This window comes from Geotrypetes seraphini, chromosome 14 (genome assembly GCF_902459505.1).
Source record: "Geotrypetes seraphini chromosome 14, aGeoSer1.1, whole genome shotgun sequence".
Taxonomy (NCBI): domain Eukaryota; kingdom Metazoa; phylum Chordata; class Amphibia; order Gymnophiona; family Dermophiidae; genus Geotrypetes; species Geotrypetes seraphini.
Genome location: NC_047097.1, coordinates 61,615,760 through 61,627,976, shown reverse-complemented (window position 1 = coordinate 61,627,976; position 12,217 = coordinate 61,615,760). Strand labels below are relative to the sequence as shown.

At 44.8% G+C, this 12,217-nt stretch overlaps 1 protein-coding gene across 3 annotated transcripts in view; it reads right to left on the bottom strand.

Moving 5' to 3' along the window:
- Positions 1-3,318: 3,318 nt before the first annotated feature.
- Positions 3,319-12,217, bottom strand: part of UNC93B1 (unc-93 homolog B1, TLR signaling regulator) — a 74,583-nt gene continuing 65,684 nt past the window's right edge. For all 3 annotated transcript variants that reach the window (XM_033920185.1, XM_033920186.1, XM_033920188.1), the window contains 3 exons: positions 7,681-7,954; positions 6,397-6,515; positions 3,319-4,253 (listed from right to left, as the gene is read on the bottom strand). In XM_033920185.1, the coding sequence (XP_033776076.1) occupies positions 3,882-4,253; positions 6,397-6,515; positions 7,681-7,954 (765 nt within the window). In that variant the 3' untranslated portion in view covers positions 3,319-3,881. The remainder of the gene's footprint in view (positions 4,254-6,396; positions 6,516-7,680; positions 7,955-12,217) is intronic.

The window sequence follows — 12,217 nt, the reverse complement described above, 5'->3', positions numbered from 1 at the left end:
GCAGACAAATTAGAGATGAAACCTTTACTTTTGGAATGGTGTCCAAGAAGGCAATTTTTGAAGAAGAATGCCAATAGTTAAGCTCCAAGAACTTGTATAAATGACCAGACTACTGGTGTATAAGAAACAAAAGTGCTGCCATATTGGGACAGACCAAAGGTCCATCGAGCCCAGTATCTTGTTTGCAGCAGTGGCTAATCCAGGTCACAAGATCCCAAAAGAGTAAAACAGGTTTTATGGTGCTTATCCTAGAAATAAGCAGTGTATTTTCCCAAATCCATCTTAATAACGGTTCATGGACTTTTCTTTTAGGAAATGATCCAAACCTGGGTTTTTTTTGTTTTTTTTTAAACCCTGCTAAACTAACTGCTTTTACCACATTCTCTGGCAACGAATTCCATGTAAAAGGCAATGTTCCTACGGTGCGCTATTCTATAGCATGGCGCTAAATGTGATAGCTATACTTTGAAGGTTGGCGTACACGGGGCAGAGTCCGGGTTACAGGGAGTCTGAAGCAAAATCTATGGCCAAAATTCACCGCTTGGTTTCAAGCAAAACCGAAACTGGACCTACCCCCAAACCATCGCAACCTCTACTCCCTCTCCCTTCTTGAACTATAACAGCCTCTACCCCCCTTTTCCTTCCCAAACAAAAGGTAGCTTCCACGCCTTTACCCTCACCTAGACCCATCTGTAGGCCCTCTTGAGTCTACCTTAGAATCCCTAGGAGTCTAGTGCAGAGGTTCTCAACATGGAGTACACGTATCCCAAGGGGTACGCAAAGTGCTGGTGTGGGGGGGGGTATGTGGCGCTTCGTGGGTCTCCTGCCCTCTTTCCTTTTCAACCTCCTGGTGGAGCCACTACTGTCGCAGCCACCACCCCTGCCCGACGTACGCAGCGCTGTACAGAGTCACAAAGGAGACAGTCCCTGCTCGAATGAGCTTACCACACTGTTCTTACCTACAGAAACATCATTAAAGTGCCAGAAGAGAATGTCGTACTAGTAGTCATAGGGCAGGCAGAAGACCCTCCAAATAGCACTGTTAGTTGTAAAACATCCTCTTTCTATTTGTGGATCCTTTTATAATTTATTGTCCGCCTTTAACAAGGTGGATTACAACCTTATATACACAGTAAACACACAAAGCAACATATAAATTGTACAACACACAAAGTACTTCTGAAAAGGTCATCTCGTCATTATGAAACATCAATAGCTACCGTGTTTCCCCGAAAATAAGGCAGTGCCTTATATTAATTTTGGGTCCAAAAAATGCACTAGGGCTTACTTTCGGGGATTTCTTATTTTTTTCATGTACACCAATCATCTCTCCCTTCCCCTCCTCCACCCCAATTCTTCCTCTTTCCTTTCTCCCCCCCCCCCCCTCCATGTGCAGCATCTTTCCTCCCCCTCTCACCCATCCCTTTTTGCAGCATCTCTCTATCTCTCCCTCCCATCCCCCCTGTACAGCAGATCCCCCACCAACCCTCCCACCATAAGACTGACATACCTCCGCTCCGAGGCCTCTTAAAGCAGCAGGTGGGGGTTGCTGAATTGAGTCTGATTTTTCAGCAAACCAGGCAGCACTAGTGTCAAGGATGGAGTCAGAGAGGGGGGGGGGCTTCGGGGGTCAATCTTAACTAGGGCTTATTTTTGGGGTAGGGCTTATATTAGGAGCATCTTTAAAAATCATGCTTGGGCTTATTTTGGGGGAAACAGGGTAGTGTGCTGGGGCACACAGTTTTCAATACACTGCATTAAATGCTAAGACCCCCATTATCTTCCTTAGTGTTTAGCACACGCGAATCATTAGTGCATACTAACGTGCTTAGCACGTGCTCAGTCGCTTGGCACTCATTGATGAATTCTCCCCTTCGAGTCCAACAACTTTATGGTTCTGAAAACGTACTTATTTATTTAAAAAATTTATAGCCAAAATTATCTAAACATTGCAAGCTGGTTACAAGGAAATATACATACAATTAAAACAAAATATAAAAAAACAGTTAGAAAATCAATCAGCCCCCCAATCCATCCGCTGTTACAACTTAAATTGGCTCAGTTTAAATAAAATTAATTAAGACTTCAATGCCTTTTTACATTCTGCATCAGGCCTAGTTTGCCACACAAACACTAAATCAGTTCCTTATACTGTACCTTGTATAACTGCAGTGGCATAGTAAGGGAGGGTGGGGGATCCACCTCGGGCACCATCTTGGTGAGGGCACCGTCACCTCTCCACCCCGCCATGCCACGCTCACGCCCTCCCTTCCCCCCACCCCACCACACCTTTAAATTTTCACCAGCGCAAGCAGCTTCTCCAGCCTGCGGCTTCCGCCAGTCTGGCTCCCCTCTGAAATCACTTCCTGGTCACAGGGCCAGGATGTGACATCAGAGGGAAAGCCAACACTGGCGTAAGCAGCAGGTCGGAGAGGTTGCTCACGCTGGTGAATATTTAAAGAGGTACTGGGGGGGAAGGGAGGGCATGAGTGTGATGTGGAGGGTGGGGAAGGGACAGGGGTCGAAGAGGAGGGTGTACCTGCACCCCTGGGACCTCTTACCCTCACTATGCCACTGTTCAACTTGCCTTGCCTTGAGTTTAGCCTCCCATCTGTTTATCCCAACTCACTCTGTACCACCCATCTTGTCCCCATCTAATATTTGGGGCTAGGAGGAAGGGCACAAGTGGAGGCTGGAGCTGAAGGTAAGGGAGAGAGGGGAGTTTGACTTAAGGAGGACTTGCAGGAGGGGGAGCAGACAACAAAAGGTAGAAAAATAAGTGTACAGTACTCCCCTGAAATTCGCGGGGGTTCCGTTTGGTTTTTCAGCTGATCAAAGGCAGGAGAGGGCAGCTGTGGCGCTGGCAGGTGTTTAAATTGTACTTACGAAGCCGGACACATTTTCTGATTGCCTCTTCCTGGTACTAAAGTCACTGTTACATCAATCAGGGGCTGCTCTGACACGCTATCTGGCCTGTCAAAGCAGCTCCTGATTGGTGTAACCATGACTTTAGTACTAGGAAGAGGTGGTCGAAAAATACCACGAATTACTGAGTCCACGATTTGCGAAACGCGAATTCGCAGGGGTTACCTGTATTTTCTATTCTGTGATTAGAATATAAGAGAACTGAAATGTTTATCCTTCCAGTGCTGCTATTAAGACATGGGTAGGGCCCAGGGCCGAAATTTGGGAGGAGACCCCAAAGCCCACTACTAGCCCATGCCATCTTCAGCTTCCAACAAGCTTAGGGCTTTCTCTAGCCAGCAGGCAGTTGCCCTAATTGCACTCCTTGGCCTAACACCATCCCTGGCATGTGTGATCTTTATATTTTGCACCGTATAGGAGGAAATGGATCTTTTTCTTTGCTGACGGTCAAGGTTGAGTGATAGGAGGGCCGATGTTAGGATGCTGCAGAGGAGAGAGGGCAGTGATGTGCCACAGCTGGGTGGGCCACATCTCCCTGCCATGGAGCTTCTGAAATGACGTCGTTAAGCACTTGCTCAGCAGGAACCTGGGACCTGCAGTCGCTGAAAGGCAGTTCCAGCAAGAAGGGCTATGTTTCACCAGTTCAGACTAGCCCCAGAATGCCACTCCTGTGGGGACCTCCTTTGCTTCCCCATTTCAGGGATGCAAGTAGTGTCCATCAATTCAACACAAACCCAACACAATACATCACTATAAAATAACGAACAGAATAATGCAAATTCCCTGGCTGACCTGCCCCACCCTCTCTCTACTGACGTCCTCACACCCATCTCTAGGCATCGTTTGCCGAGGGTGGGGTTGGTGCTCAACCCTCCTCAGGTTTTAGCAGGTTTGATGTTCTTCTGGAGCACACCAAAACAGAAGGGTGAGGAGTCCTACGGATCTCCGCGCCGAGTTCAAATCTCTTTGCACCCTGGGTTCTTTCCTGCCTCCTCCTCTTCCACGGCCTGTTCATAGTTGTACTGTGGCTGTTCCCTCTTTTGCCTCTGTACGTCTTTCTCAGCACCGTTTCTCAGAGCCCTGTTGTCTGCCTCTGCCATCTGCTCGCCCTCATCCGATGTGGAGTCATCATCGATCTGTTCATCCGATTTCTCAGAGTCTGACTCGTCTGAGTTGTCATCCTCCAGGTAGCGGTATCCACGCACTTTATGGCGGGGTTTGGGGATCTTGGGAATGCGGGGGTTAACACCCTGGGAAATCTTGCGTTCCATCCAGAGATAGGAGGCAATGGAAACGAGCAGGGCAAACAGCATGATGGACAGCTTTGCCTGCAGGGGGCACCAGAGAGAAAGAAAGTCAGAGCACACATAGAAACGGTGGAGATTATGGAAGCAATTACTCTTTCAATAAGGTTGCCAGCTGGATCCAGACAAGGTTTACCCAGTTCTGAGTCTACCCCCACTGTGGTTCTGATTTCTTTCATTGCATGCCCTGAGAAAAGCAAGTCTACAAGTCCCAGCATGCACTGTAGTAAATTGAGGACCAGATCAACCCTGCTGGGTGAATCTGGATCCAGTTGGCAACTTTATCTTTCAGAAAATTAATTTGTGGTGGGGATATTTGTACTTAACAGTAATAATTGACCATTGCATGCTTGTCTAGAATATCAGAATAACAACACTGGACCAGTGGCATAGCAAGGGGGGGGCAGTCTACCTCAGGCGTCATCTTGATGGGGGCTCCGGCGCCTCTCCTCCTCCTGTTGCTGCTCCCCACTGTTCCCACGCCTTCAATTCCCCACCACTGTACCTCTAGGTCAGGTCAAAGTCCCACCTCGAGGGCCGCAATCCAGTCGATTCTTTTCAATGTTTATATGTCCTCCCTGAAACTCCTCCAACTATCCCCCTTGGAGACACTTTACACCTACGCAGACGACATCCTTGTCCTCCTTGAGACCGATTCTAACCTCACCAACCTCTCTGATAACATCTCTTCTTGTATAACGAATCTCCAATCCTGGGCGCTCACCGTTCAAATGAAACTAAACGAGACCAAAACAAGACTACTCTGGCTCGGCCCAAAATTAGATCAACTACCCACCCTCATCCCACTATCCTCTGGCACCAAACTGCAGCTTGAGCACTCAAGCAAAGTTCTGGGAATCATCATTGACTCTACACTGTCCTTCAATGATCTCCTAAACTCCTTAGTAAAAAAAATGCTTTTTCAATCTTCACATGTTAAGGAAAGTAAGATCCTGCTTCCACCAACAACACTTCGCTGTCCTCGTTCAATCCATTATTCTATCCAGACTGGATTACTGCAACTCCATCTACTTAAGCCTAACAAAGAAAAGTCTTCACAGACTTCAGCGGATTCAAAAAACCGCGGCTAAACTAATCTAAGCTTCACTGGCTCCCAGTTATCCTCAGGGTTCACTACAAATGCGCCTGTCTAGCCTTCAAATCTCTACACGGCATCCTTCCTCCCCTCTTTCCTCTATCTTGGCTCTCTTCGAATCCTACCTCTACCAGATCCACTCAAAAATTCAAATTATCCTTCCCCTCTTTAAAAGGCATATCCCATACAGGAAAACTTGGGACATCCCTCCTCTTCAGGATCACTGAGCTGTGGAACAGCTTCACTGCCCCTCTTCGGAGTTCGACCTCCCTCCAACGCTTCCGAAAACATTTGAAAACCTGGCTTTTCGCTAAAATGTAACTACTCCCTTCCTCTCCATTATACTAAGTCCCCTCTTTCTTTCTTTTTACTTAGCCCTTCTCCTTTCCATTGGAGTTCCTTTCTATATTAATTCCTATAAACCGTGTCGAGCTCCACTTTTGTGGAGATGATGCGGTATATAAACTTAAGGTTTAGTTTAGTTTAGGATTTCCCTCATGAATATGCATGAGATCTATTAGCCTACAATGAAAGCACTGCATGCAAATAGATCTCATGCATATTCATGAGGGAAATCCTGAAAACCCGACTGGATTGTGGCCCTCCAGGAGGGACTTTGACACTCCTGCTCTAGCTCTTGCCAGCACGAGCCGCTGCACCAAATCGTTGCTCGCACAGGCCTCGGCGCTCCCCTCTGTCGTGACTTCCAGGTCCCGCAACAAGGAAGTGATGTCAGAAGGAGAGACACTGCTGGCAGCGTGTTAGAGATGCTTCTCACACCAGGGAAGTTAGACTGATACAGGGGAAGGGAAGGGAATGCGCGAGGCAGGAGGGGGCAGGGAAGGAACAGGGGCTGGAGAAGAGAGGGGGCATCGCTGCCCCAGGAGCTTCGCGCCCTTGCTACGCCACTGCGCTGGACCAAACAGAACAGTTATAGCTTGGAACGCAGCAGCGTAGGCATCTCTTCCATATACACATTGCCACACTAAGGAGCAGGTCCATTACAGGCAGAAGTGGTCTAAGGAGATGGCACGCTCCGAGCAGGTTGTAGAGAGGGCATGAGCCTCTCACCTTCATTGGCAGTTCGGACCAAAGGTAGACCACAAAGATGGCCATTGCCTGCCACCAGTGATAGATGGTGAAGATAAAATCCTGCCGCTCTTTATCTTCATAGAACATCCCTAGGATAACTGCAGGAAAAGAGAGGGAGAAAAATTAGAAAGACAGAAAGGAGGACAGGCCTATCAAATGCAGATCAAGAGTCTCGGAAATCTCTGGAACATATAATAAGTCAGAAATGGTTCTTATATTACTCTTACTATCCCAGGTCATCTGAGCGTAAGATTCTAGCCATCTAGCCGCCTTCCCATCTAAGCAGGTGCAGGCGTTATCTGTTAGTAGAGAATGACACGGGGACACATTTTTCACGGTTCCTATGGGAACTCATTTTCCCGTCCCATCCCAGCGAGTTCTTTTCCTGTCCCTGCCCCATTTCTGCAAGCTCCGTCTTCATCTGCACAAGCCTCAAACACTTTAACATCATAAGTAGCAACATTCTAGAGCTCAGACTGTGATGTCATAATGCCTCATTCCACCAATGCCTAAGCTCCGTCCTCATCTGCACAAGCCTCAAACGCTTTAAAATCACAAGTAGCAACATTCTAGAGCTCAGCTTGTGATGTCATAATGCCTCATTCCACCAATGCCTAAGCTCCGTCCTCATCTGCACAAGCCTCAAACGCTTTAAAATCATAAGAAGCAACATTCTAGAGCTCAGCTTGTGATGTCATAATGCCTCATTCCACCAATGCCTAAGCTCCGTCCTCATCTGCACAAGCCTCAAACACTTTAAAATCCTAAGTAGCAACATTCTAGAGCTCAGATTGTGATGTCATAATGCCTCATTCCACCAATGCCTAAGCTCCGTCCTCATCTGCACAAGCCTCAAACACTTTAACATCCTAAGTAGCAACATTCTAGAGCTCGTATTGTGATGTCATAATGCCTCATTCCACCAATGCCTAAGCTCTGTCCTCATCTGCACAAGCCTCAAACACTTTAAAATCACAAGTAGCAACATTCTAGAGCTCAGCTTGTGATGTCATAATGCCTCATTCCACCAATGCCTAAGCTCCGTCCTCATCTGCACAAGCCTCAAACACTTTAAAATCATAAGTGTTCAAGGCTTGTGTGGTTAAGGCAGAGCTTACAGGAATGGGTCAGGGACAGTGAGAAAACCTGCGGGGACGGGAAAAAATTTGACCCCATGTCATTCTCTATCTGTTAGTTTTAAGTACTATTTCAGTTCCTGGCACTGCTGTAATTTAGCAGTTCTACTGGACTTATCACACTTACTGCTCAGTCCAGATTTGTTTAAGGCACTTCCAAGACCCCAAAGTACAGTCAGCAGGTACACAGTGCCGCTCTGTGACAGGTCTTTTGGCCTGGGGGCCCAGCAAAAAAGCGCTATGATGAGGAAGCCATGGACGACTCCTCCTGCCACCAGCGGAATCTGACGGGGCATCTTCAGCATAATCAGGGAGAGGCTGGAGAAGATGGACGCTGAGAAACCATAAGCGATGATGATGTATGCCAAGTTTTCCAAGCCGATGGAGCAGACTCCATAGCACTGAGAGAAAGAAAGAAAACGCCATCAGAACAGGATAGGATCTGTACAATGACTCAGCAGCAGAGCTATGCAGTGCCTTGTGAAGACCAGGGTTTAGTTTCTGAGCCCAGCTTCTACTCCCTGGGCCAGAAACAGCGGCAGATGCCACAGAGGTAGCATTCAATAACTTCAGGAGTAGGCGTGAGGTGAAGAAGGGAGCCTCAGCTGTTGTTCAATGGTGCCACCCACTGGCCATATATAGAATGCATGTTTAACCAGGTTCTTGGGGGATCAGCAGACCATGGCATTTGGCTCCTCCTACGCCCCCCCCCTCCAATTAAAAAGGGCCTGAGGGTCTCTATGTAAGGAGCAGTCTAAATTAATCCTTATTCTGCAGATTGCAAACCAGGTGATATGGAGAAATATTATGCAAAGAACTGATGCAGCATGAGATTTAAATAAAATCCTATCATAAAATCCTATCATAAAATGTAAAAGGTGAATAATCAAGGATACAAACTATTACAAATACAATAACATAATAAAAACTAAACTAAGACTTCAATAAAATACACAATTTCAAAAACATACAATTTAAAAAAAAAATCCTGAAACAACGGTTCAAAACTCAGCTGGAACTCCCGTCACTCATGTTCCATTCGCCCACGCACAGCAGCAGGGCAGGATTAACCCTGTGGTGGACTCTTGGCAACCAATCATGTTGACCTTCCCTTCGAAATGTTCAAATACATCTTAAAACTTCCACAAAAGTATCCCATGTGATTTTGACTGCAGAAGAAAACCAGCAAAGGAGCAATTGCCGCTTGTCCAGGACAGAGAGTGGACAGAGCTTTTTGGACAGTGGCGTTCTTGGCCCTTCCCCTATGCTTCTTTCTACCAGCAGACATAGAAACGGTGGAGATTATGGAAGCAATTACTCCTTCAATAAGGTTGCCAGCTGGATCCAGACAAGGTTTACCCAGTTCTGAGTCTACCCCCACTGTGGTTCTGATTTCTTTCATTGCATGCCCTGAGAAAAGCAAGACTACAAGTCCCAGCATGCACTGTAGTAAATTCAGGACTAGATCAACCCTGCTGGGCGAATCTGGATCCAGTTAGCAACCTTATCTTTCAGAAAATTTAGACTTCATTTACACATCTGAGGGGGGCCCCTCTTAAACCTCGAGCCCTAGGCAGGTGCCTAGTTTACATATGCCTTAATCCTGCCCTGCACAGCAGTCGCCATCTTTCTAACAATTGAAAAGCCGTGTTTTCTACTTTCTGAGTCACAAATAAGAGGTCTGTTTTAAATTCAGCTACCAGCACTGGAAAGTGGACACTCCCCAGTCGAATTCAATTTCTGTTCCGTAGCCAAAGGAATCCCTAACCAAACAGTTGACTGGGCGCACAGAACCTCAGCTGGTGCATGCTTAAAAATGTGAAAAAGATATATTTCAGACTGATATTTCAAAGAATTTGAAACATAAGGGCAAGCAGTGATAGCAAACGTCTGCCAGTCTGTTCCCTTCAGTGCTCACAGGTGGCAGTTCTAGAAACTGGCGCCCATATGCAGTTGCTAAAATGGAGTGCAGGTCACGCCAATTCCATTATGGCATCTGGGCACCCAGATTTCAATAAAGAATTTCCGCTTATCAAAAGAACTGTTTTAAGGTAAAAAGATATGGGTATTCCTGGATAAGGCTGCCCAGGAAAAAAGGAAACAATTTTTGTCAGGTTAAGTATATTTTTTTCCAGCCGGAGCAGCTAAGATCATTTCTGGAGCTAAAGAAAATTGCTGTTGTTTAGTGGAATTTTTTTTTTTTTTAATAAAGTTTAGTACATTTACAATATCAAAAGATATCAAGGAAAAAAAGGTTTTCATACAACATTTTTAACACAACAAACATACAAAACAATCCTTTACAAGCCCACTAATGGGGAGACATAGTTGCATTATTTATTAACTTAATTTTAAAGGAAAACTAAGAAATGGGTTGAATTCCAATGAACCCAAATCATTCCCTACTAAATTAGGACACAGACATTCCAACCTATTTTTCTCATCAAAATAATGGTTTAGTGGAATTTAATATAAATGCAGAATATGTTATAGCCTTTCATTGATTAGTTTCTTTTCCTTTGTGTTTAACTTCTTATGTTACCTGCCATATACTCACTCCCCTTTCACTTTTTTGGGGTCTAAGGAAGCGAGAATTTCATTTCTTTTTTTTTTTTTTTTTTTAATTATTCTGTATTAATTTTTAATCAAAAACAGTGTCATACAAATAAAAGAACAGTAGGTATTACATGCATTACACTAATTTCTGTTTAGGTAACATAAATATCATTCAATAATTTCAGATTTTTGCATATAATAATATCAAAATATTACCTAAGATATAATACAAAAGAAGAATAAAGTTACCCAAATATCTCTATCAATATTTACTCTCCTCCCTCCAACCCCCCACCCTCCCTGGATGTGTAAAGATGAATAAACCAAAAGAAAGATATGATGTTTAATATTTATTCCTGCTGTATTTCCTTAGCAAGAATGTTAGTTTCTTGTAATGTATTGAAAATTTCAATAAATAAATAATTAAAAAAAAAAAGAATACGAGTACAACCCAGCAGTGGTACACCAAAATGTGCATATGTCCACTTACGGCAGGTTAATGGCTGGCCAAAAGTGGATGCACATAAAGGCGGCAAGCTACGTGCACATCTTATAGTATTCTATGGAGGTACCTATGTCAGTAGGAAACATGCCCATGTTCTGTCCAAGCTCCGCCCACGTCTCCGCCTCCCTTACAGATTAGTGCACGTAACTGGCAATTGAGGCACCATTCATGCGCGCCTGCGGTGCCTAACCGATGGCACACAGTTACAATATTGCCCTTATAATTCCTGTCTTCCTTTCTCGGGGACGTCCGGTGGATGGAGCAGTTCTCCACCACCACCTTACTTGACTGTCTGCCTCTTTTAAAAAGCCGCGCTAGCGGCTCCGAAGCCCTTTAAATCTCTATGGGCTTCGGGGCCATTAGCGCAGCACAGCCACTAGCGCGGCTTTGTAAAAGAGGTCGTGTATGCACAGATAGTCCTGTTTTTACAGAATCTAATTGAAGGCTTGGCTTTATATACCGAGTCATCATTCTAAGAAAGCTCGACTCGGTTTACAATAGTTAACTTAACAGAAAAAAAACCATAAGGAATAATGACAAAATTTCAAGAAAATTCATTTTCAAAATGTTTAGCAAATAAAGTGTTTTTTAAAGATTTACCAGAAAATTGAAGTGAACCAGAACTCTTTAAAAGAAGCGGAAGATCATTCCAAAGTTGAGAAAATTTAAAAATCAAAGATTGACTAAAAATCTTGACTCCTTTAGTCCCTTTCCTGGAAAGAAGGGATAAACTTAAATTGTTGGATGCCTCTTGCAAAAGAGAATCAGTAGACATTCCAAGATAAAGGAATAAAAGAGGAGTAAAGATACCATATAGGATCTTGAAAGCAACACAAGCATATTTATGTTTAAATATTTTTATTAAATTTTCCAATAAAGTGCAAGAAAAATTATACAGATATGCAAACTAAATGCGTACAAACCAATCCCCCCACCCTCCTCCTCACCCCCACGTGTACAGAATTAGAGTCCAGCTACAGCTCATATAGCATGTGGTCATCTTCACAAGTTCAGTAATCTACCGCGAGCATGGGGAGTAAGGTCCATCCAGAAATGCTCCTAAGTCTGACAGAAGCGCCGACCCGGGCCTTGGTCAAGATCCCCAACCTGTCTCCCCTCCAAAGATGCATGTACGATCATCAAGGATCTGCATTGACTATAAGATGGCGGGTCTTGGGACAGCCAGTTAGCCAATATAGCTTTCTTGCCCATAAGCAACATTCTTGCCACTAAGGCTGTAATCCCTTTGGGTTTCAGCGTTGCGATAGTATAATACCCAAATAGTGCTCTTGGCGTAGGAGACCACCGCCTGCCCCAGAGAGATGTAGTGTAATGTCCAAGTCTATGCCAAAACTGTAGAATGTGGGGACAAGTCTAAAGCATATGTCCCAATGAAGCATGAGCCTGAGCACACTTTGGGCACACAAGCACATTTAAATTGAACTCTAAAATAAACCGGGAGCCAATGAAGCAACAGAGTCAAATTTACGTTTCTCAAAAATCAATTTCGCAGCAGTATTTGGAATCAATTGCAGCCTATAAAGGCAGATTTTTGTAATGCTGAGGTAAATAACGTTGCAGTAATCAAGGCGAGATAGTATAA